The sequence below is a fragment of the Poecilia formosa genome, unplaced genomic scaffold, assembly GCF_000485575.1.
Source record: "Poecilia formosa unplaced genomic scaffold, Poecilia_formosa-5.1.2 Scaffold7, whole genome shotgun sequence".
NCBI lineage: Eukaryota > Metazoa > Chordata > Actinopteri > Cyprinodontiformes > Poeciliidae > Poecilia > Poecilia formosa.
The window spans coordinates 3,753,557-3,776,746 of NW_006799946.1; the positions used below are offsets into that span (position 1 = coordinate 3,753,557).

A 23,190-nucleotide genomic window follows, 5' to 3' on the forward strand; every position below is an offset into this window, starting at 1 on the left:
CTTCTCAGCTGGCCAAAAAAAACTCTTAGATAAAAATATTATTTTATTGGTCTTGTGTGATATTTAGCTTTTCTGAGAAACTGACTTTTGGGTTTTCACCAGCTGCAGCAAAGTCAGTACAAATGTTTCACTTTCCGAAAAACAAATCTGATAATTAGTTAACATAGTAGGTATTCAAATTTATTCAGATGCACCTGAATTTTTTTTTAAATGAGTATGTGAATATGAATATTTTGATAAGATATAGTCTGAAAAAAAAACAGAGACTGGAAAAAAACAGATGAATGTGTGGATGGACAGATCAACGGACAGTAGACAAGGAGATAAATGACCATTTACCTCTTGGGAGGAAGTCCAAGTTATTTCAATTATGTTCAAATATTTTCACAAGCCATTCCATCTTATACATTTAACACAAATACCAACTTGTTTCATTACTACTATTCAAATTCTATGTCTGGATTGAACACTCTGTTAAGGGTAAGTGCACTGAATGTTGGCAACTGTTTAAACATTAAAATGTTTAGTCTGTAAAAAAAATGCTACATTTTTTGCAGACTTGTAAACAAGGAAATCTCATGAACATTAAATGCATTTACAGTGACCCCTACAGGTCAAATGGAACCACTGCCTGCTTTCTAACAGAGCAGTGATGAACTTCGCACAAATTCTCAGCTTCTATTAAATATATATGTATGTAATATATGCAAGAATCTACTCTGCTCTCCTGCCCCCACACAATTAAAATAGACTCCAAGACATCTTATAAAAACGCATTTTATTCAATAGCATCAATGCTCCATAATGAGAGACGGTCTTGGTGACTTAAGCATTTTCACTGAAAACCATTAAGCCCATCGATCTAAAACTTATTCTCTAATTTTTCCCATCACAACTACAGGGTATAATGTATAACATTCAGAGCAACAAAAACAAAAACAAAAATAAAAATACAGCTTATGTATTGCATTGCATTTACTATATATGATCAATCCTTAGATCCTGCAGGGGACCAAAAAAAAAAAAAAGCCACAAAGCACTGCTGAGTATTTGAGAGCTACAAACGAAATTTCACAAGGTTCTGAAGACAACATGTTTAATTAAAATTGAAAAACATTGCTTTACAATTAATTTCCTCATTTTCTGGGAGAATTTTAAGGGTTTAAAACAAACGAACCAAAGGGGAAAGAAAAAAATTACAATTGAAAACAAAAAAAAAAATTAAGAGCATGTGTCCATCTACAATGCTATGAATTCAATAGAGGGCTTGGATGATTGTGTTGAAGTTGATGAATGTCTAGTTGTCCTGCAGACAAACCAGTACAAGATGGGGACCAGATGTGGAGGCTGAGATGGCTGGATGAATATCAGTACAATGCGTCGGCGTTACTGCTTCGAGGCCTCTTGATCTTCTCAATGTTCTTCAGGATCATGTCGTGTAACGTTACCTTTAGAGGAAGCAGACCAAAAAATAAATAAATAAAGAAATATTCGGCCAGGTTAAAGGAGAATAATTGAGGTATAAATGGATGCAGATGAAACAAAACGTACATATTGATTTCTGAGCTCTGAAACTATGATCTTCAGACTGATGTACTCCTTCTCGTCAATTTCCGTAACTGTGCGCCGATAGTCCTCCTGATTTAAAGACAGAAAAAAAAACATCCATTTTTCTTTTTCCATTGATATTCAAATAAACTAAAGTTTCACTTTAACTCCGCAGCCTAACATTATTTCATACAATCTAACAAGCAAAGAGGAAAAAACAGTCACATTTAATGAATTGATTTTTCCACGACGACATTTACTTACCACATGCGGATATTTAGCTATTTTAGAAACCAGCTTCGCCCTTGTGATGTAGTATCTGGAGATAAAAATAACAAGCGTTATGACATCAGATACTCAATGGATCCTATTTATAAGGCGGCGTGTTTGGAAGACGTGCAAACCTTGATATCTGGTCGAGATAAGACGCCGCCTCCCCTTCAACGGTTCTGAGTTCAGCAACCGTCTCCTCCTGGATAGACACGCCGAAGTTGTTTCCGTCCTCTATCCTGGGGATGAGGAGCTGAACCCACATTTTCACCTACAGAGGGAGAAAAACAACAGTGTGGGATGTTGCTAATGGTAAAGTGTCAGCTGGATATTTGGAGAAACTTAAGAGAAAGACTGATCCATAACATTTTCTGTGAAGTAAAATGTGAGTATTTTCATTCATTTCTTTTAGGAATAACTGGGACTCTGATTTGTTTATCAATCAGACATTTGCATCCAATTTTAGAAGAAGGCGCAGCACAGCAGGTCAATTTCAGAGGTAACATTGCAAGTACAGCAGTGTTAGCACCCCCTGCTGACTTTCATAGGTAATGCAGGCAAATTGCAACAACTCAAATGGATTTATTTCCTAAATTGTTTTCTTACTGGAATATTATAATTATAAATCCAACATATTGTAAATGTATTTATTTTGCATTTTTGAAAATGTATTAATACATTTAAGTATCAATGTAATAATTTAATGTTGAAAAATGGCCCCTTTTCCCTCGAAAGTGTGGAGGAGCCTTCAGTAGGCCGGTCTACTACGGTTATAGTTAAAGGTGATCTGAAGTCCATTTGCTGTGCAGGTTAACAGTTGTCAGGGTGTATTTGGTGAGACACAGTAACAGAATAATTTGCTTCATGAAATGGTGAAATAAATGCAAAATTAAACATTTGAAGGTGGACATGAATATCAACTTTCAGTATCACTCCAGTATCCACACAAAGTGTTATATCCATTTCCAGTTTTATTCTTATAATATGGAAGAGTGGAAGTTTTGGCCCTTCGTAGTCCAACGTGTAGGTGATAAATGAATGATGATACTGTGAAAACATCTGAGTCGACATTAAATCATTTCTTCATCACATGAAACAAATCTGTGCATCTTTTTTCTTTTAAAAGAGTCCACATCTATAACATTGTGCCTCGTTTTCTCTAAAGCAGCGTGCGAGTCAGTGCGGTTAGGTAAGCTATTCAATGTTTTAGTAAATCTTTGCAAATTTATACTTGAAGTGACTTTATCGATACATTTCTCCCTAAAGAAAACAACCAGGATGTTGCAGACTTACTGTGTTGCATTTCTCTATGAGTGTCCTGATCTCTGGCTTGACCTTTTCGATGAGCTCGACAAGGTTTCCATTGCACTTCATCATCCCACCCGGCATGACGAAGACCTTAGTGCCGGTCACTGGAAGACGAGAAGCGATTATTAAACGATCAACCAGCACGCCGGATAGGACGTAAGAGAGGCCGCTGGCGCAGAACTCACCCACGGCGTCTTCGCCTCCGTCTTCCAGTTTTCTTTTCTTGGCATTTTGCTGAAACAGACAGAGCCGGATTAAAAGCTGCTCACGCTATACGGTTCCTCAGGCGCCTGCTGAGGCAGCGGAGCGCCGCGACTCACCCCTTCCAGCCCATCGTGGAGGCTCGAGATCAGGATGGGGTCCGGCACAGTCAGGTTAATCTCCGAGTGAATCTCTTTCAGCTCACTGATGTTTATGCTGGGGTCCTGAGAAGTTTAAACAGGATTAGATTACTGTAGGGAAACGCAGTGTGCGACTAAAAACCTGGAAGGAAACGGGAGATTAGACTCTACATGCCTTACTAGGAATTAACTGGCATGGAAACAAATATGGTTAAAAACAATGTTCCATCAAAATGTTTCAACATTTAAAATCATCCAAGTAAGACATCAGAATGACAGAAACGAAACAAGCAGATTCTGATCTGACTGACGCTGATTGATTGATGCATCTCCGCTTGTGCTACGCAAGCAATCCGATGATACTCAATGAGCTACTGCTAAATTTAGCAGGTACTCTATTTTTTTTTTTTTTTTATCAAAGTCAGGCTTTGTTTTAACGTGGTCATTAAAGCTTTAATGACCAATGTTAGATATGTGGCACTACATCTGTCATTTGTACAGTAGGAATTGTTGCTTTTTCACTTTAAATGAAAACAATTTTTCACTTTAAAGGTCTGTATGCACACAGGGTTACAGTGAAAGAGCTCGGCAACATAAGAATATTTTTGTAACTATGTGCAATTAAGCAGAAAAATACGAGTCCTAAATACAAAATGTGTCAATTTATTGAATATGCATATATTAATAATAATAAAAAAAAACCTTCAATAGAAAAACAACAGAATTTCACAATGGCTTAGTGCAATAAAATGTGAGAATTTTTTTTGGGGGGCAACAGAGTTATAATCAGTGATAAGATTTGTTCTCTTAATTTAATTTTTTTGTTTGTGTTCATATAGGTACTTTGTTGGTTATTTTAAAAGAAAAAAGAAGACACCAGGGATCATATCACATTCATCTCAAATTACAATAAATTATCATTTTTCTATAACCCAGCACAGTACCCAGTGGGCACAAATTTCATGAAAATTCTGCAAGCCAGGAGGCCATTTATGTATTACGCTCAACACTATGCAACAATTCATGTACAATTAATTAGGAGTCACAAAGGAAACTGAGGTAATATTACTGTTTCCACTCGAGTCATTTAAGCAGCTTCTTTACAAATAAAGCAAAGTATTCTAATTATTTTGTCTCAAAAGAGGTGAAACGCTTGGCTTTTTTAAATTTTTTTTATTTTTTTTATTGAAGGTTAATTCCCTTTTCTCCAGATCAATGGATGGCACATTGCCAACACTTCACCCTGCTCCAGGCTGATAAGTGGAACTCCTCCTTTAGTGGAGTGTTGTGTTCTGGGGTCGTTTCTGCTGGCTGGGTGGTCAAAAGCACAGCAACATTCCGACTCCCAAAACTTGTGTTTTTTCACCAATTTTCACCCTGATAAGGCATTTGTTTATCACATGACCAAAAAAAATGCATCCTCCTAAATTAATTTTATGTGATTTAGAATATGGATTTTTGGAGACACTTTGCACATAAATGGAGATGATCTAATAAACGTTAAGTTTGCAAAGGCTTTCATTATAACCAGTAATTAAGTATGAAATCGGCAAAAAATATTTACCGTCATCTTCCTGGAAAGCCCTCCTCCACCCCCAACAACTTCACCTTTATTTTGCATGAAAACTTCCCACTGTTTTAAATAGCTTTTGTTGGTGCTAAACCTTAAAGCTAATGAGGTAAAATTATGGTGTAAATCCTTCTACAAAAAGAAAAACAAAAAAAAAACAAAAAATAACACCGACTCACCTTGAGGAAGTGATCAAGTTCCAGTAACTTCTTGGGGAAAAAATTCGCAACTAAGTCCTCTGCCTAGAAGAAGGAAACATTTTTAGAGGAAAATCCTTTTAAAACTGGACACTGTACATGGGACTATCAGAACAAGACACTTACTTCTGAAGTGATACGTTCCCTGAAAGCATCAACCTGCAAACAACAGGATTGGAGATCAACACTGAAACTGCATTTTATTGAACCTTGCAAGAATGGTAATAGAATGCAAAAATATTTGACCAGGTTAGCGTCTGTTCTGATCAGACAGAGTCACTAGCTACTTAAACGAGTCTCATCACTGCCGTTTTTTTTTTTTAAAGGGAGGTCTGTGAAACAAGTTCTCTCTTTATTTTGGTTCCATCTCCTGCAGAATTTTACTAAATTTGTAGAAATTTATAAAAGTGAAAACGTCAAGTCAAGGGGGGTTTACAATATGCGTTGTCAAAAATTGCCAGCAAAATATACAATCCAATTGGTAAAATTTAATTGATTTTACCAATTAGATTGTAGATTTTATAAATTAACAAAAGGTAAGGTTCATCAAAAAAAAATATTTTGGGAGTTTTTCTAAGCAACCTATTCATTATTTTATGTGGAAATATCACCGTTTTGTAGAAAATATTAATTAACTTCATAAACAAGAAATTCACAGCTTCCTCTATTATGGGGCCTGAACAAAAGGGAAACATCTGCTTAAATGAAGTCAAAGCCGGTGAACACCGGTATAACTATGGCTCGTTCACTTAGCCCAGCCGAGGCCTCCTTAAGCGCATGTGCTCTCCCTGCTGCGTCCAACTCGTACATAATGCACTACAAAGGAACTCACGCCTCATTTTACCGGGATATTACCGTCAAAGTCGACCAGAACCTGTTTAATCGCTTCCACGAGTGGATTACAGCGGGACGGAAACACGCCGGCTGGCCGCCGTTATCTGCTATCAACCTAGCAGCACACATTATGAACCCAGCGCGGCTAACATGACGCTACTGAACACCGATAACACGTCGAAGAGCTATTGACGGGACTTCCGACGAGGTTTGAATCTCACCTTGGTTTTAATTTCACTGTCCACCTTGAGGAGTGAAGACATCTTCTGTGATCAAACAAGAGAGTAAAGATTGTCCCACTGGCATCAAATTCTCTTGCTAAATGTGTGGCTTCTTTTACTTTTCAGCCACACTCTTTGTCTCTTTCTCTTTGGGTTTATCGGCGCATTACAAACCCATCTCAGTGTGTATATCGCCCCCTACCAGGATAACTATGAACGACAGGTGTCATATTCCCTAGCCCCCCATGTCTTTATTTGTTCTTAATAACTCGGCTGGTTAAGTTAAGGTTAAACTTTGAACAATTCTGCATCTACTATCACCAATCAGAATTATTGGTGAGTGATGCTGTATCATCATTTTTCATTATTTTACTTTCATTTCAGTATTGGAAAAAAAAACCCCCCCTTTTTAAAGAACCGGAAAAAAAAAAAAAATAAATAAATAGAAAAACTTTACCGCCCTCTTGTAACCAAAACAAATTCTTGATATGAAAAACCTTTAGATTGTAAACTTTAATTTATTTCTTGAATGGATGTTGGTTTTCTTTTTGTGTCCATTTTATTGTACATGTATTAATTCTCTATTTTAAACTTGTACTATTCTTGAGTTGGAGAAACGCAAAAATAACTCCAATGTGCTTGTACAACAATATATTTGCATAAATGACAATACATTCTGTTGTATTCTACTACAGCTTTATTTTATTTCATTTTATTTAATTTTTTTGTTTTTACATACTCCAGTCCACCAGGCGGCGGTAAATGTAAACTAATTTACAGAAGAAGAGACGGCAGTGTCGTCACCGTCTACTCGTGACGCAGTTGACGATGTAAACAAGAGAAGACAGTCGAGGGCAGAAGGGATCAAGCAGACCGACGTCACCTCAAATGAAAGTCGTTAAATACGCTTTAGACGGCCGTCATGGGGCTCCCGGTCACGATTAAAGTCAATTTTCGCGGGAATGTGAAGAGATTCCTGGCTCAGGATGTGGACAAATTGGAGTGGGAGTCCGTGGAAGCCTGGGTAAGCTGCTGGAGGAAAAAAGCTGGCGCAGTTTGGGGAAGAGCAGGCCCAGAAATGGCCTAGCAGACACGTAAACAGCAGATCACCTGAAGGACGGTCGATTCGGTCAACAAGATATGTGCAGAGCTGGTCATTTTAAATGAGAATGTGCTTAGCTTGTTTTGAGAATAAAGCTTTTGTTCCTACATCCATTTTCCAGCTGTCGATGTGTAATATTTCTCAGCCTGAAATGTCTATTATTGAGGGTTTGTTGTACGTGTGTGTGAATAGCTGATTTTTTTTTTAAGACATTGTTTTCTGTGGGTTGAATAATGACTCCTTCACATTACATTTCAGATCAAAGCGTCATTTGGGATCAACCACTTTCAAGTTAAATACTTTGATGAAGATAATGAAGAGGTAAGACTCTCTATATGTAAACATGGCGCCCTTACCAGGAAGTATTCGATCGATAACATAAACAACAACATTAACACATAGATAAAGAAAAAATATTATATATTTTTCTATTTTATGATATATTTTTACGTATTTAAAGCCATTATGACGTGAGTAAATTGTTGATTTTCAAATTTTAAATACACTCACTGGAGAATATGATACCCATGCTGACCAGAGACGCGTATGTAAATTATGCCAAACGTATTGAAGCCCCTTAATATTTTTTTCTTTGTGTTGTTTTACAAATACAACATTTAATGTATTTCATTGGGTTTTATGGAGTAGGCCAACACAAAGAAGCATTATGTAATTATACAATAGATGTAGAATTTATTTATTTTTGTCTTATGGATTTTAACAGAAGCTGCTGCCCATTATTTATTTGCACAACATTTCATGTTTGCCCTACATGGCTTGTGGAGTGTGGAGTGCATTACTAATAGCTGTCCTGTTAATGGATTCTTCACATGAGTTGAGGATGTCTGCAGCTCCTCCAGAGTCACCATGTCTGCTGTGTTCTTTGATCTTTACATGTTTGTTCACCCCTGAGGCCTTCACAAAGCTGTGCTGATAACGAGATTAATTTATGTACAGGTGGACTCTACTTACTAATTAGATGAGCTCAGAAGATAAATGGTTAAAATGCATTTTAATTAGGAAATGTATTATAACTGTGTATTATTTTAATTCAGTTCCACAATTACATACAACTTGTTCTTGGTCTACCACATGAAACCCTGTTAGAAGACATTAACATTTTGGCCGTTTGATGTTTTCAGATTTGTGTTGTTGTTGTTGTTGTTTTGTTGTTTTATTTCTGCCAACAAATGTTAAAGCAATGGTAGAAATTACAAATGACTGCGTGGATAAGACACCAAAGTAACCAAACCAAGTTCAGAGCAGGTACAATTACATGTTAATTACTCAACAAACTGATGTCACATTGAGACAAAGGGTGAATAATGATTGATCAGACCACCAGACAAAAAAAGAAATACACAAAAATGAAGCCAAGACAATAATATTAAACCCCATTCCTGCCCAGTGATGGTAAAGTTCATAGTTCAGCCTGCAGCATGTGACTCTGCCCCACCCATGTCCTCCTTACGTCATATCAGGAACAGTTTGTTTGTTTTATGCTTGTCTTGTCCATGGCAGCGCACCAGCATTAGACCAGCTTGTTTAAAATGACAAAAAAAACAAAAAAACATTCTGAACTATTTGGGGTGTAATGCCAAGCCACTGATGTTAATTAAGTAAGTTCTCGAGAAAGACAAACGGTGACTTCATTTAGTGATTTCTAACTAAAGTCATGTGGCTGCAAATAGCTCACTTTAAATAGTCTGTGGGGAAATTTTGAAAATGACCGCTAGGTGTATGTGTAATGTTTAAGTGCTAGCCTTATATACAAAAGCTATAGTTCTTGACGCACCCATCCTGGGTTTGATTCCTGACCTCGAGGCCTTTCCTGCAGGTGTCCTACTCTTCTCTCTCTGCCCCCTTACTGTCTTAATTGTGAATAAAAACTACAAGTGCCAAAAACCAATTAAAGGGGCAGAAAAGAACATTTTGGTCTACTGACATGAACAGTGGTTAGGTGAATCCAATACATAATGGAGTTGGGTCAAAGTAATGTCTCATTGAAGTCGACTGATCTTCAATTGGGATCAGAAGCCCAGTAATTGGAAATGGGATTTAAAATTAAGTTTTCAGAAAATAATATTGTAGCTTGAATAATGTATGAAATTCAAACAATTACATGCATGTTTATGCCTTTAATAAATCTAAATCAACATCTAAGTGAAATAAAAAGGATAAGCAAAACAAAATGAAAGGACCAAATGTTAAAACATGGGTACTGGGCATGAGATGTGCTGTGATTGCCACAATATATCTTTAAGTAAATATACAAAATTTTAAAGTTCTAAAACTTTGGGAACAGCAAAATTTGCCATTTTAATGGAGCAACGTTTTAAACTCTAGTTATACTTTGAGACTGGCCAAAATCTAGTTGATACAAAATGGAGGCACACAGTTCACACAGATTCACCACATGACTGGCAAATAATGGGTCCTAAGATAAGAATGTTTCCTGATCTGATGAGTTTTTATTTCAGCTGCAACATTCAGATCATAGACCCAGAATTTAGAATAAACAACGTGAAAGCTTGAGTCCGTCCTGCCTTGTGTTGGTGTTTCGGGATGCTGTTGCTGCTGGTGGGGTGGGAGATGTTTTCTTGGCATAGTTTGAACCCATTATTACCAACAGACCTTTACTCAAATAGTACAACCTACTTGGTCTATGTCGTTGTGGGCCATGTCCATCATGACAATAAACTCGCTGTACCCCAGTGGCCTCCCCAGGCCCCATATCTCAATCCAACATATTCCACCAAATTCAGAAGATTTACATCATAGATGTAAAATCTGCTTCCAGCTGTTTGTTTGCCAAAGCACCAAAATCTCTAAGGAATGTTCCAGACACTGTCAAAAATATATAAGGCAGTTCAACTCATCCATTGTTTTCAATTTAGCTGAGATTGGGTCACAATAGTAGGTGGTCCAGGTCCAGTTAAATACTGTCCAGCTTATTCTGGGCAATCCCAATGTGTTCTCAGGCCAAAAGTTATATATAGTCTCTCCAGTGAGTCCGGAGTCTGACAGAGTAGTCCGATGTTTTCTAGTTGAGGACCACGACCTTGGTCTTTGAGGAACCGAATCTCAGCCTGGTTGCTTTGCATATGGCTAAGAACTGCCAACTGTGGTTAATGGCGTATTTGTTTTTGACAATAATGAAAGTTAGCGACTTACTTAATTCTGACCCTATGTATGTTTTCTTTCAGATCTGCATAAACAGTCAAGGTAAGAATAATAATCACTGATGGTTTTCCGTCATGGCACTCGAGTAACGCGTTGATAATACACAATGTTTTTGTTTTGCAGATGAATACGAAGAAGCAATCAAGGTATTGTAGCGCTGCTGGATATTCTTGGAAATTATTGTCTGAGTAGCACTACAATGTTTTCTCTGTTATTCCGTAATTATGTGATAAAAGAGGCACAGCACGCTGCAAAGACATACATCCCCTTTGAACGTTTTAAGTCTCTCGGGTTTCTACGTATTTCATCTAGATTTCAAGCGATAGACCAACTGGAGGCTGTGCATAATTAGAAAGTGAAAGGAGCAAAAAGCATCATCAAGATTGTTTGCTTACAAAAATCTGAAAATGAAATTGAGGCAAGCATTTGTGTTCTGAGTCAATGTTTTGTTGAATCACCTTTGGTTAAGGGTTACAGTTGCAAGTCTTTTGAGGTACACTCCTGTGAGCTTTTTCATGTCTACATATTGAAATCCTTTCACATTCTTCTTTTCCAAATGGCTCAAGCTCAGCCAGATTTCATGAAGGGTCTTTGTCACAAACTCTTAATTGGATTTAGGTCTGGACTTTCCAACCCAAGCATGTGCTTTCATCTGAATCCTTGTTTTGTAGCTCTCAGACTGTCAATTTTTTTTTCTATCTACTGAAAGATTGCACATTTTTTTTGCATGTAGGCCAAACAAAAGTTCTCACCGATCAGAGGATTTTCTTCCACATGTTTGCCTTGTCCACCACATGGCTTGTTGCAAACTGCAGACTGGCCTTCATATGGACTCCCTCCCTCCAACTAGTGGCTTTCTTTCCCATTAATGCCAGATTTGTGGACTACACAACTTGCTATCCTTTTCATTAAACTTCACAGTTCTTCACCACAAGATAAAATACACGGTGGTAGAATTTTTTATATGTAAAGTCACCAAATGCAAAAGGTTCAAAGGGTGTGAACATTTAAGTGTGCGCTTGTTTTATTGTAACAGCACAATAAAAGCAGCTTAGATGTGTTTTACTGCAAAAACTTTCTCTTTGCGTATGTTGTCATTCTTGCCTTCAATTTATTGTTTGCTGTCCATTGCTCTCAGAGTGCAGAGAAGCAGGGGAACCAGCTGCACATGAATGTGTACAAGATGAAGGGTCAGGCATGCGGCGGTCCTCTGAAGGCGGAGGTGAAGGAGCTTAAAGGAGACCTCCGACCTGCTCCGCCGTACCCGTCAAGAGTTAAATCCGTGGACAAAGGCACTCAGATCACCCCAGAGCGAGAAAGCGTAAGAAAACCCATCTTCCGTCGTCTTACTCATTTTTCTTTGTTGGTTATAATCTGCTGACTTTATGCAACAAGGATGAGTCAGTGAAAATGACTTCATCTCTGTCTTTTACTATCTGTTATCTAACGTTTAAGATGTGATTTTGTTTCTGGTTTCTGCTTACAGGTAGCAGTAAAAGAAAACAAGGGGAATAAACCTGACGATGATCCTCCTCCTATGTGGTTCAGATCGTACATGGAGAAGGTTAGCATTACCGATTGGGGAAAATAAAAAATCCCCCCAAAAAATTGTGCAAAACTTTTCCCTCAGACAATTAAAACTTTATTTTCTTGGGTCTTAGTTTAAGGACGAAGTCGTAAAGGAGGTGGTGGAACGGATGTGCAACGACTTCTCCGGCCAGTGTTGCACTCACAAATCCTCCGACGGGCTCCAAGAGGACTGTGGGGCCATTGAAGGACCTATAGGGCCCCGACCGGGCCCCTCCACCTCTAACGGATCGCTAGGGTACACCCCAAACTGCAGCACCTGCAACAAGCTCACCTCTGAGGGGGCTTACAAATGCAGGTAGGCATTAGGGTGGGGCGGTCGGGTGTAGCGGATTGATATGTCTACGCTGTCAAAAATAAGTTCTGAAGGGTGAATTTGATTCCTGCAAGGGGATTTTCAAGGTAATTGATGAAAGTAGTTCCAGTGCTGGAAAAGGAGTTTTGTAGGTTTCTTCTTTGTTGTTATCCTGAAATGTTTCAGATCATCAGAAAAAGTTAAATCAGTCAAAAAATAACTTGATCAATTAAAAAAAAAAAAAAAAAGTTTTTGAATAAGAGGAAATAAATTTCTCCAAACCAACACTGCGCTATGTGACAATGTAAACCTAACAACTGACGTCACGCGTTAGTGTTCTCTTCTTTACGTAATTGTTAAAATTCACCCCTATCCATGAATTCCTTTCACACTTTTTTGAGCACGCATAGTGATTTTTATTTATTTATTAATTAATTTATTTATTTTTGGCGCTGTTTCCTTGCCAGTGTGTGCCCGTCCTGCATCCTGTGTGAGATGTGCAGACACAGCCACGATCCGAGCCACAGCCTGGTGAGAACCAAGACGCCTCTCTCCATCCCCGAGCATGGAATGTCGGGAGAGTTTAGGTAAACCTTTAAAAACTGAGGCTCGTCCAGCTACTACTTTCTTGACGTAGATTTGAAAGAGAGTGCTAGTTCTTGCTGTAGCATCTACATTATTAAAGGTGAAGACAAGGCAAAAAATGTGTTTTGTTTTTTTTTTTTTTTTTTTTTTTTTTTTTATTTTGGAAAGTAAACTTTTGATAGTCAACAAATAGGTGTTCCTGATGACATTTTAAACCAGGTTCCCAAGGCGAGGAGACAGGACTGTGCGCAAGGCCGAGAGACAGCGCCTCAAAGCTGAAAGAAGGCAGCTGAAAGCAGAGGTGAAGGAAATCAAGAAGAAACTGAGGCTGGAGAAGAGGGGGATGCAGTGGAGCGGACCCCCTACCTCAGACAGAGCCAGCCTGGCAAACATGGCGTCCACATCCACCCAGTTCCCGGCGCTGCCTCCTCCCGCTGCCTCAGAATCAGCCTCAGGTCCCGCCACAGACCCAGGTCACATCCCAGCCCCGGTCCCCGACCCCCAGGCCTCCAGTCCAGAGTAAGCGCCACCTTGGAAGGGCGTCCGACAGTGCTGGGTACCTCTAGCCCAGCATGGATGCAAAAAGTCTTTTTTTTTTTTCCAAGAAAAAGAAATCAAAAATATGCCATCTTTGTAATCTAGTCTGTATGAGTGTTTTCGCTGGCTGCTCTGGGGTGGTGGCAAATGTTGGAACTACCTCAATGTGAAAACTGTTGCTGCTGCTTCATAGATTTTCTAGAAAAAAAAAAAAAAAAAAAAAAAATTTTGTTTTTGATCGAAAAAAAAAAAAAAAAAAAAAAAAAAAACCGGGGGCCCGCCTTTTTTTTGATTCGTAGAGAAACAAAAAGAGATGCGTGTTATAGAGAAACCAGGGCTTTTTTTCAACAATGCTCTGTACACTTGAAACTAGGGGTCCCGGGGTCTCGCACACGTCCTTGGTGCCCACTATGGCTGCCTTGTTTCTGGATGAAAATCTGCCTGATAACACCCGTCTGGAGCCTGGTACCAAGTTCATCAAATACTGGAAGATGAAGAACTCGGGCACAATCAGCTGGACTTCAGAGACCAAGGTACCCCTCCCACTCATCGAGAGGCCAGGCTCCACTCTCCCTCTCTCTCTATGCCCTGCACACCTCCCACTTTACTACTTTTATTCTCCTCTTAACTTGTTTCCTTTTCTTGATTTACTAAAATCTTCCAAGCTTACAGGTGCGTCTCAGTAAATTTGAATATCTTCCGAAATTGCATTTGTTTCAGTAATTCAGTTTTTAGAGAGAGAAAAAAAAATGTATATCAAATATATTTATTACACACAGAGTGATACTTTTTGAATGTTTTATTTTTGTAAAATGAGATGAGTATGGCTTACAGCTAATGAAAGCTCAAAATTCAGTTAGAAAATCTTTTTTTTTTTTGTTTTAAATAAAGAAATGTGGGCCTTCTACAAAGTATGTTCATGTACTGTAGAGTGTATGCACGCAATACTCGGCGGAGCATCCGTTGCATGGATCAGTGCATCAATGCAGCATGGCATGGAGGCGTTCAGCCTGTGGCTCTGCTGAGGTGTTCAAGGAATCCCAGGTTTCTTTGCTGCAGCTCATCTGCGTTGTTGGGTTCGGTGTCTCTCGTTTTCCTCTTGGCTAAAGCAGCACAGCATATCAGCATCGTAAACATCGGTACCAACACCGCACCGACATGCTGGGGATGGACTAATTATTTTCTGACATATTCCAAGTATCATGAGTTCACAGTTTGGGATGGTAACAAGATATTCAGCTTGTCGGACGAAGCCTCGCCGCAGCAGGTGCGGTGTAGATCCACCGATTGCATCACCTAGGATGGACGCACCGGAAGTTGAAGAAGAGAAGATTGTGGAAAAATGTGGATTTATCACTACGGATACCGACACTGCAGTCCGTTACCGTTGCATGATTTTCTAATTTCATGCAAGCCTATGCTTAACAATACTCTATGGATTCTCTGAGGTTTAGGCCAAACACATAAACGCCATTATCACTAAAGCGGGTGTTGGTACGTTTCGCTGTGTGGGCAGGTACCAAGTCCTTACTGGACTAAAAATCAGCATCTCAATACAGCTTGTCAGCAGAGGGAAGCATGAAATATCCCGGTAGATGACGGAGGACCACAGGACCAACGGCAGAGAATGACAGAGGCATCCTAAATCATCAAGAAGCAACTTGGATTCTGTCCCTGTCTAATCTTACTCCAGATTCTTGAACCACGATGTCTGAATAAAATGCAGCTTTCTTCTGAACAGATGATTTTTGGACCACTGTGCAACAGCCAAGCCTCTTTTCTCTTTAGCCCAGGTGAGACACCTCATGACCTTGTCTCTGGTTCAGGGTTAACACAAGGAATGGGAGAGTTGTAGCCTATGTTCTGAATACATTAGTGTGTAGTGGCTTTTGAAGCTCTGACTCCAGTCACAGTCCACTACTTGCGATTCTCTCCCAATCATCTCAACTGTTTTTTTTTTGTTTTGTTTTATTTTTCTATCACACTTTTCCCATCCATCCGACTTTTCATATCGCAATCCATGAACAGCCAGCTAATCTGTTTATGTGAGTAGTAGCTACATGAACGTTGTCTTTTCATTAGCTGCGAGCCATAGTTATCCAAACTAAAATAAAACTTAGAGCTATGTCATTCTCTGTGGAATAGATCTGTTTAATATGAGTTTCTTTTCTTGAACGGAAACACTGAAAAAAAAAATGTAACTTTTCAAAGACATTTAAATTTATTTAGAGGCACCTGTGTTTATCCAGTGTTGTTTCGTATTTAATCCAGTTAAGTTTATGTTGTGGTTCAAGTTTCTAAGTCTTTGTCTGGATGTAAAATGAGTGTTGCCCCCCTCAGTATGAACGCATGACTATTTATTTATTTATTTTATTTTCTGTTGTGTTTACTCTGGTTTGCATGCTCTTTGTCTTTGTGCTTTTTCGCATGTGTATTCCTATTTTTTGTGTCCTGTGTATGTGTGTGTGCGTGCACGCAGCTAGTGTTCATGTGGGGAAACCTCGGCTTGGCGTCGGAGGAGAGGAGGGAGGTTCCAGTGCCCCTTCTGCTTCCGGGACAAGTGGGCGTGGTCAGTGTGGCCTTTGTGGCTCCCGTCATGGAGGGGATGTACACCTCCCACTGGCGGCTGGCGCACTGCGGCTGTCAGTTCGGCCCGCGGGTCTGGTGCAGCATTGTGGTCGACTCTGGCAGCGGCCGCAACGGGCTCGGGCACCAAAGCAAGCGATTGGCAAGTCTCACACGCAGCGACATCACCTACTTGCAATAATCTGGTTACATAGATATTTAGATGAAATCACCCATAATGTCTTCATGTTTTCGTACCAAGGAGCCCGACTGTCCTATGATAGTCCTATGTCCTATGGTTGATTTGAAATGGCAGCTCTCCAAGCATTCTGAAGTGCCTCAGCCTTCCACCTGCACCAAAAAACACCAAAAAACAACCAACTGTCTTACCTCAGATCAACTGTATTTGAAAGTCTTGTTTTAAGCAAGTGGATGGAGAAATCCATCTAAGACTTGACAGAGAATCCTTTAGCAAACCATCTGCTGTATATTTTTAAGCTAATTGTGCTTTGGGAATCACCCTGTAGGTCCTTCAATACTCATTTTAATACCAAAAACTATTCAATAGATTTTACTAAAAAAAATGATGAGTCATTGATAGAAACAAAATGCCCAACTATTAATTTATAAGATGATTCTTTACTTCACACCGGACTTGGATCGCACCGTGACGTTAAAGTTGACCGAGAACATCGACAGTTTTGGCAGGTCTAGATCAGGAGTCTCCATATGCAGTTCTTTGGAGCTGATGCCCTGCAACTTTTAGATGTGTCCTTGCTTCAACACAGCCAAGTCAAATAACTGAATTACCCCTTCAGCATGGCATCAAGTTTGGCAAAGTCTTGGTGACGATCCGTTGATGTTATTCAGGTGTGTTGGAGCAGTTGATGCATCTAAAAGTTACTGGACATTAGGTCTTGAGGACTGGAGTTTGGCAGGCAGTGTGCTCCACATTGTGTTTGATGGAGTGTCAGGGTTCAGAGATTGCGTTGAACTCGCACAAAAGGAGAAGACTGGAAGCAGCAGCACCTGGATACATGAGACTGGTCTGGTGTGGTGAAAAGAGAGCTGAGCCCAAAGATCTACATGCCGATCTACGTTTCCACCCTCATCTATAGTCAAAAGCTTTGGGTAGTGAACAAAATATTGAGATCGCGGATACAGGCAGGTGATAAAGGGTTCCCCTGCAGAGCGTCTGGTTAGAGATATGGTGAGAAGCTCAGTCTCCTGGTGGAGGATGGGTGGGTGGATGGATGGATGGATGGATGGATGGATGGGTGGGTGGGTGGATGGATGGATGGCAGGCATCCTCAGGCCCATGAGCTCTCCATCAAAATGGCTGCCAACAGTTCTGCTGGGTGACCATGGAACGCCATAAAAACAAAGGATTCAGATCTTTGGTGTGATCAGCTCATATTGATGAGTGAGACTTTTGTGTGCATGCCCTCGTCTTACTACTGCACTAGCCCAATCCCCTGCATCCTTTGATACCCCGCTGATAAGCTGACTGTTTCCTCCCCCACAGTATGGCTAAAACTGATGGTGGAGGTGCAGAAACCTCTTTTATACATACGGAATATCCACAGATTGTGAGGATAATATCCTAGTGCAGAGAAGGTTGTCCCTTTAGCAGTAGCATTGTGATATGGCCTTGGAAACAGTGGCAAAAAAAACACACACAAAAAAAAAACTAACAATTTGGTGAGTAGATACAGTAGCCGCTCAATCGCCTTCACGCAGGAATTTGAAATTTGGTGAAATGGGGGCCTAAATTAGCCGTTATCCAGTAAAAACTCAACACTGGTTATTCCTCTGAGTCTTTGGTTATTTCTGTTCTTGAATGATTCATAGATTTAAGTTGAAGTTGCTTAACCAATAAAATAAAATCACATACTGAGCTGAAAATGTGTAAAACAAAATCAGCCAAAGTCCAGAAGTAAAATTATTTAAGTCCTTCAGAAAGCTTGGAGAAGTGTTGCATCAAAACTTAAAAAAATAAAAAAAAAATAAACTTGGCTGCTTTGAAGGGAAATGCAGAAAAAATTAGGACCGACTCAGCACTTTAGCAAAGTTGTTGTGTCCTTTTATTCTTTATATTACAACTTTTGTGTCCCATAAAAACAAAACAAAAAAAAACAATAAAAGAAAAGAAAAAGGATCATTTGTTAGGGATAGAATGAACAGGAATTTTTTTTTTATTACTATAAAAACAATCGGAAATGTCCATGAAGATTTAACATGGTTGTTATGGTGAGGGTTGGTACACTGACAGGCCATCCTGTTTGTGCTTCAGAAGGAGGAGGTGAAACCGGCAGAGAAGGAGGCGACGCCCAAGGAGAGTGGCCCTGCCTTCGCTGCAGACCTCCCCCAAGAAGACTTCTACTTCCCATCGGTCGACCTGCTGACCGCACAGGTGCTCGCGCAACGCGAAGCCGTTTTCTGTCACGTCATTTTCAAGTCGTGCGTTGATCAAACGGAAATAAGAATGGTGGCCGCAGTTCAGTGTACAGAAAAGTATCTTTTCTTTCTTTTTGTTGCCACTGCTTGTGTGAACTTTTACACAAACGTGAATATATTCATATTAACAGTCAAATCTTTGGTCTGTGTTTTCATGACAATGAGACAATGATGCATTAATACTCTTACTTTAGTACCCATGTAGTAAAAATAAAACCATTATGTTGATTTTTCACTGCAAATTTTCTCGTTTTGGTCTCCTTAAAACAGGTTTTCTAGTACTTTTTTTTCCTGTTCTCCTCATAGCCGTAGTAGAAGTCGGCCAGTTTATCAAACAGCTGATTAAATTAGGACAGTGACTTAAATGTCATCATAGTAAACTCCGAAATCAGATGAATCCTGAGAAGTAAAGGGGGTTCTAACCCACAGAGGGTCTCATGGCAGCTGGCTTGAATGTTCATCATCTGTTACTACACCACAGTAATTTGAATTTTCATTGTTCTGTTTACTTTTTTTTTATTTTTTAGGATCTGCTTTCATTTGAGTTGCTGGACATAAATATTGTGCAAGAGTTGGAAAAAGTCCCCAACAACACTCCCGTTGGTGAGTCAAAGTGCTGAAAAACTCAGCCCTGAACTGGAATATGTATTTTAATTTTTTTTTTTTCTCTCTATGTTTTTGTTCCAGCTTTGACTCCCTGCATCTCTCCCCTCCCCAATGATTCATCTTTGTTGGAAAGGACGATGACTTCACAGACGAAGGACGAGTCGGAGACCACAGGAGTCCGCAAACTCTTCGGTGAGCCATTTTCTGTTGCTGACTCTTTAGAGTTGTCTAATTGGGAAACTTAAACATTTTAAACACAAACAGGTGTTTATGTTCAAAGACATTTTTTTTAAGTTAATTCTGGAAATTGATTTGGTTATTCAGTCAAATAATAGAAAGTTTCTTTCAAGGCCTGCAATTAGAACCTTTAGTTGCTAATCCCTGTGTATATTTCTCTGAAATAGAAAGAACAACCCCGTATCCCTTCTTCTCGCTCAAAAAATATTCTAGAACAAGAAAAAACTCAGAACAGATCCTAAAACTGTTTCGTCCTTTATAATTTTTTTCCGTAAGGAGTCAAACTGAGGCCCAAAGACGTGTTGGAGCCCGTAGCGCAAGACGAGGAGAAGGAGGAGGAGATCAGTGGAGCTCAGTTCCTCTGCGAGACGGTGATCCGCTCCCTCACGCTGGAGGAGGCCCCGGACCACAGGCCCCTGCGCCGAGCCAAGCACAGCAGCCTCAAACCGCAGGGTGAGCCGCTGCAATCGGCTCCTCTTGGAGTTTAACGCCAGAGAGGGAGATTCTGTGTTTTAATCTCTCTCTCTCTCTCTGTTGAACATTGTTTCCAACCCTTGCAGTTGTTACCCGGGGGCCCGGCTTTGGCTTTGAGAGGGGAGTCGGGGTGGAGGAGAAGCAGAAGGCGAAAGTTAAGCAGGAGGAGATGAATGCCGACAGAATCCAGAGTATAGCGCCGCCTGTAAATACCGTCTTCAACCAACTGACCCAGGGAGAGGACGACTCAAGGCCGGGTGAGTGGAAAAAACAAACAAACAAACAACACATGTAATCTTCCTTTATTTTATAGCTGGACCTTCTTGAGCCAGGATGTTTATTTTGGTCATTTTTTTCCTCCCTCCCCCCCACTTGGTAGATCCTGAGTTCGGAGCCGAAAATGTAAACCTTAATATCAGCTCACATCAAGATAACGAAGACAAAGAGGTTTTGCACACTATGCAAAACATGAAGGAGAAGAATTGCGAGAAAGAAGAAGGCAGAACCAGAGAAGACTGGGATGAGGTGATGTTATAAACATGCTTTCAATATTTCCACATTTTATCAGACACATACTTTGCTATACTTTTTTAGAATTTTAGGTGAGTAATCTGCAACACAAAGTAGTAACCATAAAATGTCCCCAAACAAAATCCAATGCGAACTATGAACTGTTAGGGTCAGTAAATATATTTTTTGTAGCATTTCCCCATAAAAGCACTTCATTAATACGTGTCTCAACCAGAAAAAAAACAGACGCTTCCACAACCCGTCATTTTTCAGCACCTATTCGGAGCCTAAAAGCCTTTTTTGGTCTCCTGGTTCAGGTCAGCAGCCAGACGTCCTCCGTCTCCTCCAGCGACGACTACATCATCGTCCTCCCAGACTGCTTCGACACCAGCCGGCCCCTGGGCGAGTCCATGTACAGCTCCGCCATGTCGCAGCCCGACACCGCCGCCGCGAGCGCCACCGCGGCCTCTTCGACCGACCCGGACCAAGAGCAGGAAAAGGACGAGCCCTGCAACTTTGAGCCGTGCAGGGAGGCGCCGCTGATGGAGAGGAAGGAAGAAGAGACCATCGCCGTGGAGGAGTCGCTGGGCAACACCTGGCCCCTTCACGTCTCGCCCATCCACAGCAGCGTGAACCAGATGCTGTGCGCGTCGCAAACGCTCGACGCCGTGACGCTCACGCCTGAAGTGGTGCCGCCGCCTGTCGTGCCTCAGCCCCTGCACCCCACACCGGTCATCTACTCGCCCAGGTGAGACCAGGGCTTTCAAGAGCCTCTAACTCTTGTTATTGAAACGGAAGGTGGTTGCCACACCGCAGCACCGCCTCGAGTGGTCAAGTTTCTATCCACGTTTCAGATCGGAGGCGCTGTATCTGGCTGGGGATCCCAGTCCTCCGGCCTGCGAACCGTACGAGCCGCAACAACCACGGGTTCACCTAAATGGTGAGTTTAAACCATCACGGTGACTGGATCTCACCAGATTGCAGATATAATACATAGGCTGGCACATAAAACTAAGAGGTGGCATATTTATCACTGTAAAACCAGACAGTTTACCTTTTACCGTTGCCACTCAGTCTGCTGGTTAGACTCATTGTGTTTACATGACTTAGCAATTTTAGAAGGAAGTTAAGGCAACTCAGGAAACGCATTATAACCACTGCAGGAAGAGAGGAACTAACGCAGCACGGAAGGTTTTCAGGATTTGTTGCTTCAACAAAGACAAAAAAAAAAAAAACTCATGTTCCTCATCTAATCAGTTTTTTTTTTTTTTGTTGTTTTTTTTGTGGGTTGTCATTTCCTTTTCTAGTATCATCCGGTCTGTCCAGATCAGCCGGCTCAGCATGCAGTGCCTTTGAGGCGTACAATCCGAGAGCGGGCAAAGCGCTGCAGCCAAGGTGCAAAACAGCAGAGTAAAACTTCTTATGCTACAATTTCTGTGCTGTAGTCTCTTTTCTTTTTCTTTTTTTCCTTTCTTTCATGCTGCACTGCAACAGAATTTAGTCTGTTAACCTGAGAGGTAATTAGTATAATCAGTGAGTGTGACTGTGTTTGCACCAGGGGCCAAGGAGGCATCACAGAGGGACTTGTCAAAGGGGCCCTTTCTGTGGCCGCATCTGCTTATAAGGCTCTCTTCACTGGACCAAACTGTTCCATACAGGTACATGACTCAGAAGTCTGCTCTATAAACCTAAAATACAGAACTTCCAACATGAGAGCTTTTCATTACCAGACATTATTAATTTGCTTGTTTGATTGATTATTTGCACAAGCAGATGAAAACGGTTTCATTCAAGTCGAGAAAAACTCAAGAATTTGGAAATGAATAGCTGAGTTGCAAGCGTCCCAACGTTAGGCATGGGCTGGCATGAGGCGTGAGCAGTATGACGATGAGCAGGAAACGGCACAGCGCCGCAGTATTTACGCAAAAGTGACAACAAACAAATCAGAACTGCTGTTACTGAAAAACAGAAGCGTATTTTACTGATAGTTGAATAAAATTACAAACATATTTATTAAAGTTATATTTGTTGAAAAACGTAATTGTGATTTATTGACTCAAGCAAAAACGTTTCATAAACACAAGTTAAATTTATTTGTAATTTAACTACAGGTGCTGATTGGACCAAACATTCTACATATTTGTTTTTTTTTGTTTTTTTTGTTTTTTTTTTGTAATTTTTTATTATCAGAAAAAAAAAGAGTTAAATTTATGCAGAAAATTATTTGAAAATGCTAAGATTAATCTTGAGTAGTATCCTGATTCTGTTTAGACATATCGGCTAATAAAATCCTCACTCTTGAAGTTTAAAGACATCTGAGCTGTTATTTCATCCGTGCTCACCTGTCTGACGGTTTGACAGCGAAGCCAGAAGCGTCAGAATGCACAGAGCTTTAACTCCATCCCTGTTTATCTGGTTTATGGTTAGTGAAAAGACGAAGGCTTTAAAGCCAAAAGACTTTGCCAGGGCCGCACAGAGGAGAATCTGTCTGCATAGCCGCGTGCATTTCCGCACAGAACGGTGATCAAGCTCTTACTTTGAAGGGCACCTGTTGCAACATTTTTTTTTTTCTCCACAAAGAAGCAGGTTTGTCCTAAAGATTTGTCAGTTTACATTAGTTTGCTCCAAATAGAGCTGACAAATCTGGTGATTCCAGCATTTCCTTCTGACATTGCGACAATGATACACAAGGACTTGAACTGATGGCATCTTTACATCATTTTTCTTTTTTTTTTAATGTTTATATATATATATATATATATA

The 23,190-nt window shown here is 40.2% G+C and overlaps 2 protein-coding genes across 6 annotated transcripts in view; one reads left to right on the plus strand and one right to left on the minus strand.

Annotated features, from left to right (window-relative positions):
- Nucleotides 1-761: 761 nt before the first annotated feature.
- psme3 (proteasome activator subunit 3) lies at nt 762-6,475 on the minus strand. The gene is made up of 10 exons (XM_007572071.2): nt 6,290-6,475; nt 5,361-5,393; nt 5,217-5,279; nt 3,447-3,551; nt 3,312-3,360; nt 3,112-3,230; nt 1,953-2,089; nt 1,813-1,867; nt 1,552-1,638; nt 762-1,448 (listed from the first exon to the last, which is right to left on the minus strand). The coding sequence occupies exons 1-10, from the start codon at nt 6,329-6,331 to the stop codon at nt 1,368-1,370; spliced, it is 771 nt and encodes a 256-aa protein (XP_007572133.1). The 5' UTR covers nt 6,332-6,475; the 3' UTR covers nt 762-1,367.
- Nucleotides 6,476-7,096: 621 nt separating this feature from the next.
- Nucleotides 7,097-23,190, plus strand: part of nbr1a (NBR1 autophagy cargo receptor a) — a 19,299-nt gene continuing 3,205 nt past the window's right edge. The window contains exons 1-21 of one of the 5 annotated variants that reach the window (XM_007572086.2): nt 7,212-7,313; nt 7,650-7,712; nt 10,598-10,616; nt 10,698-10,720; nt 11,713-11,895; nt 12,061-12,138; nt 12,236-12,459; nt 12,924-13,043; nt 13,261-13,560; nt 13,952-14,111; nt 16,058-16,306; nt 18,437-18,556; nt 19,128-19,203; nt 19,288-19,398; nt 19,720-19,896; nt 20,004-20,174; nt 20,297-20,442; nt 20,745-21,175; nt 21,282-21,367; nt 21,735-21,822; nt 21,986-22,085. In XM_007572086.2, coding sequence (XP_007572148.1) covers nt 7,212-7,313; nt 7,650-7,712; nt 10,598-10,616; nt 10,698-10,720; nt 11,713-11,895; nt 12,061-12,138; nt 12,236-12,459; nt 12,924-13,043; nt 13,261-13,560; nt 13,952-14,111; nt 16,058-16,306; nt 18,437-18,556; nt 19,128-19,203; nt 19,288-19,398; nt 19,720-19,896; nt 20,004-20,174; nt 20,297-20,442; nt 20,745-21,175; nt 21,282-21,367; nt 21,735-21,822; nt 21,986-22,085 — 3,027 coding nt within the window. Of the gene's footprint in view, nt 7,314-7,649; nt 7,713-10,597; nt 10,617-10,697; nt 10,721-11,712; nt 11,896-12,060; nt 12,139-12,235; nt 12,460-12,923; nt 13,044-13,260; nt 13,561-13,951; nt 14,112-16,057; nt 16,307-18,436; nt 18,557-19,127; nt 19,204-19,287; nt 19,399-19,719; nt 19,897-20,003; nt 20,175-20,296; nt 20,443-20,744; nt 21,176-21,281; nt 21,368-21,734; nt 21,823-21,985; nt 22,086-23,190 lie in introns of all 5 variants that reach the window. The other 4 variants (XM_016660750.1, XM_016660753.1, XM_007572095.2 and 1 more) reach the window with 4 other exon arrangements.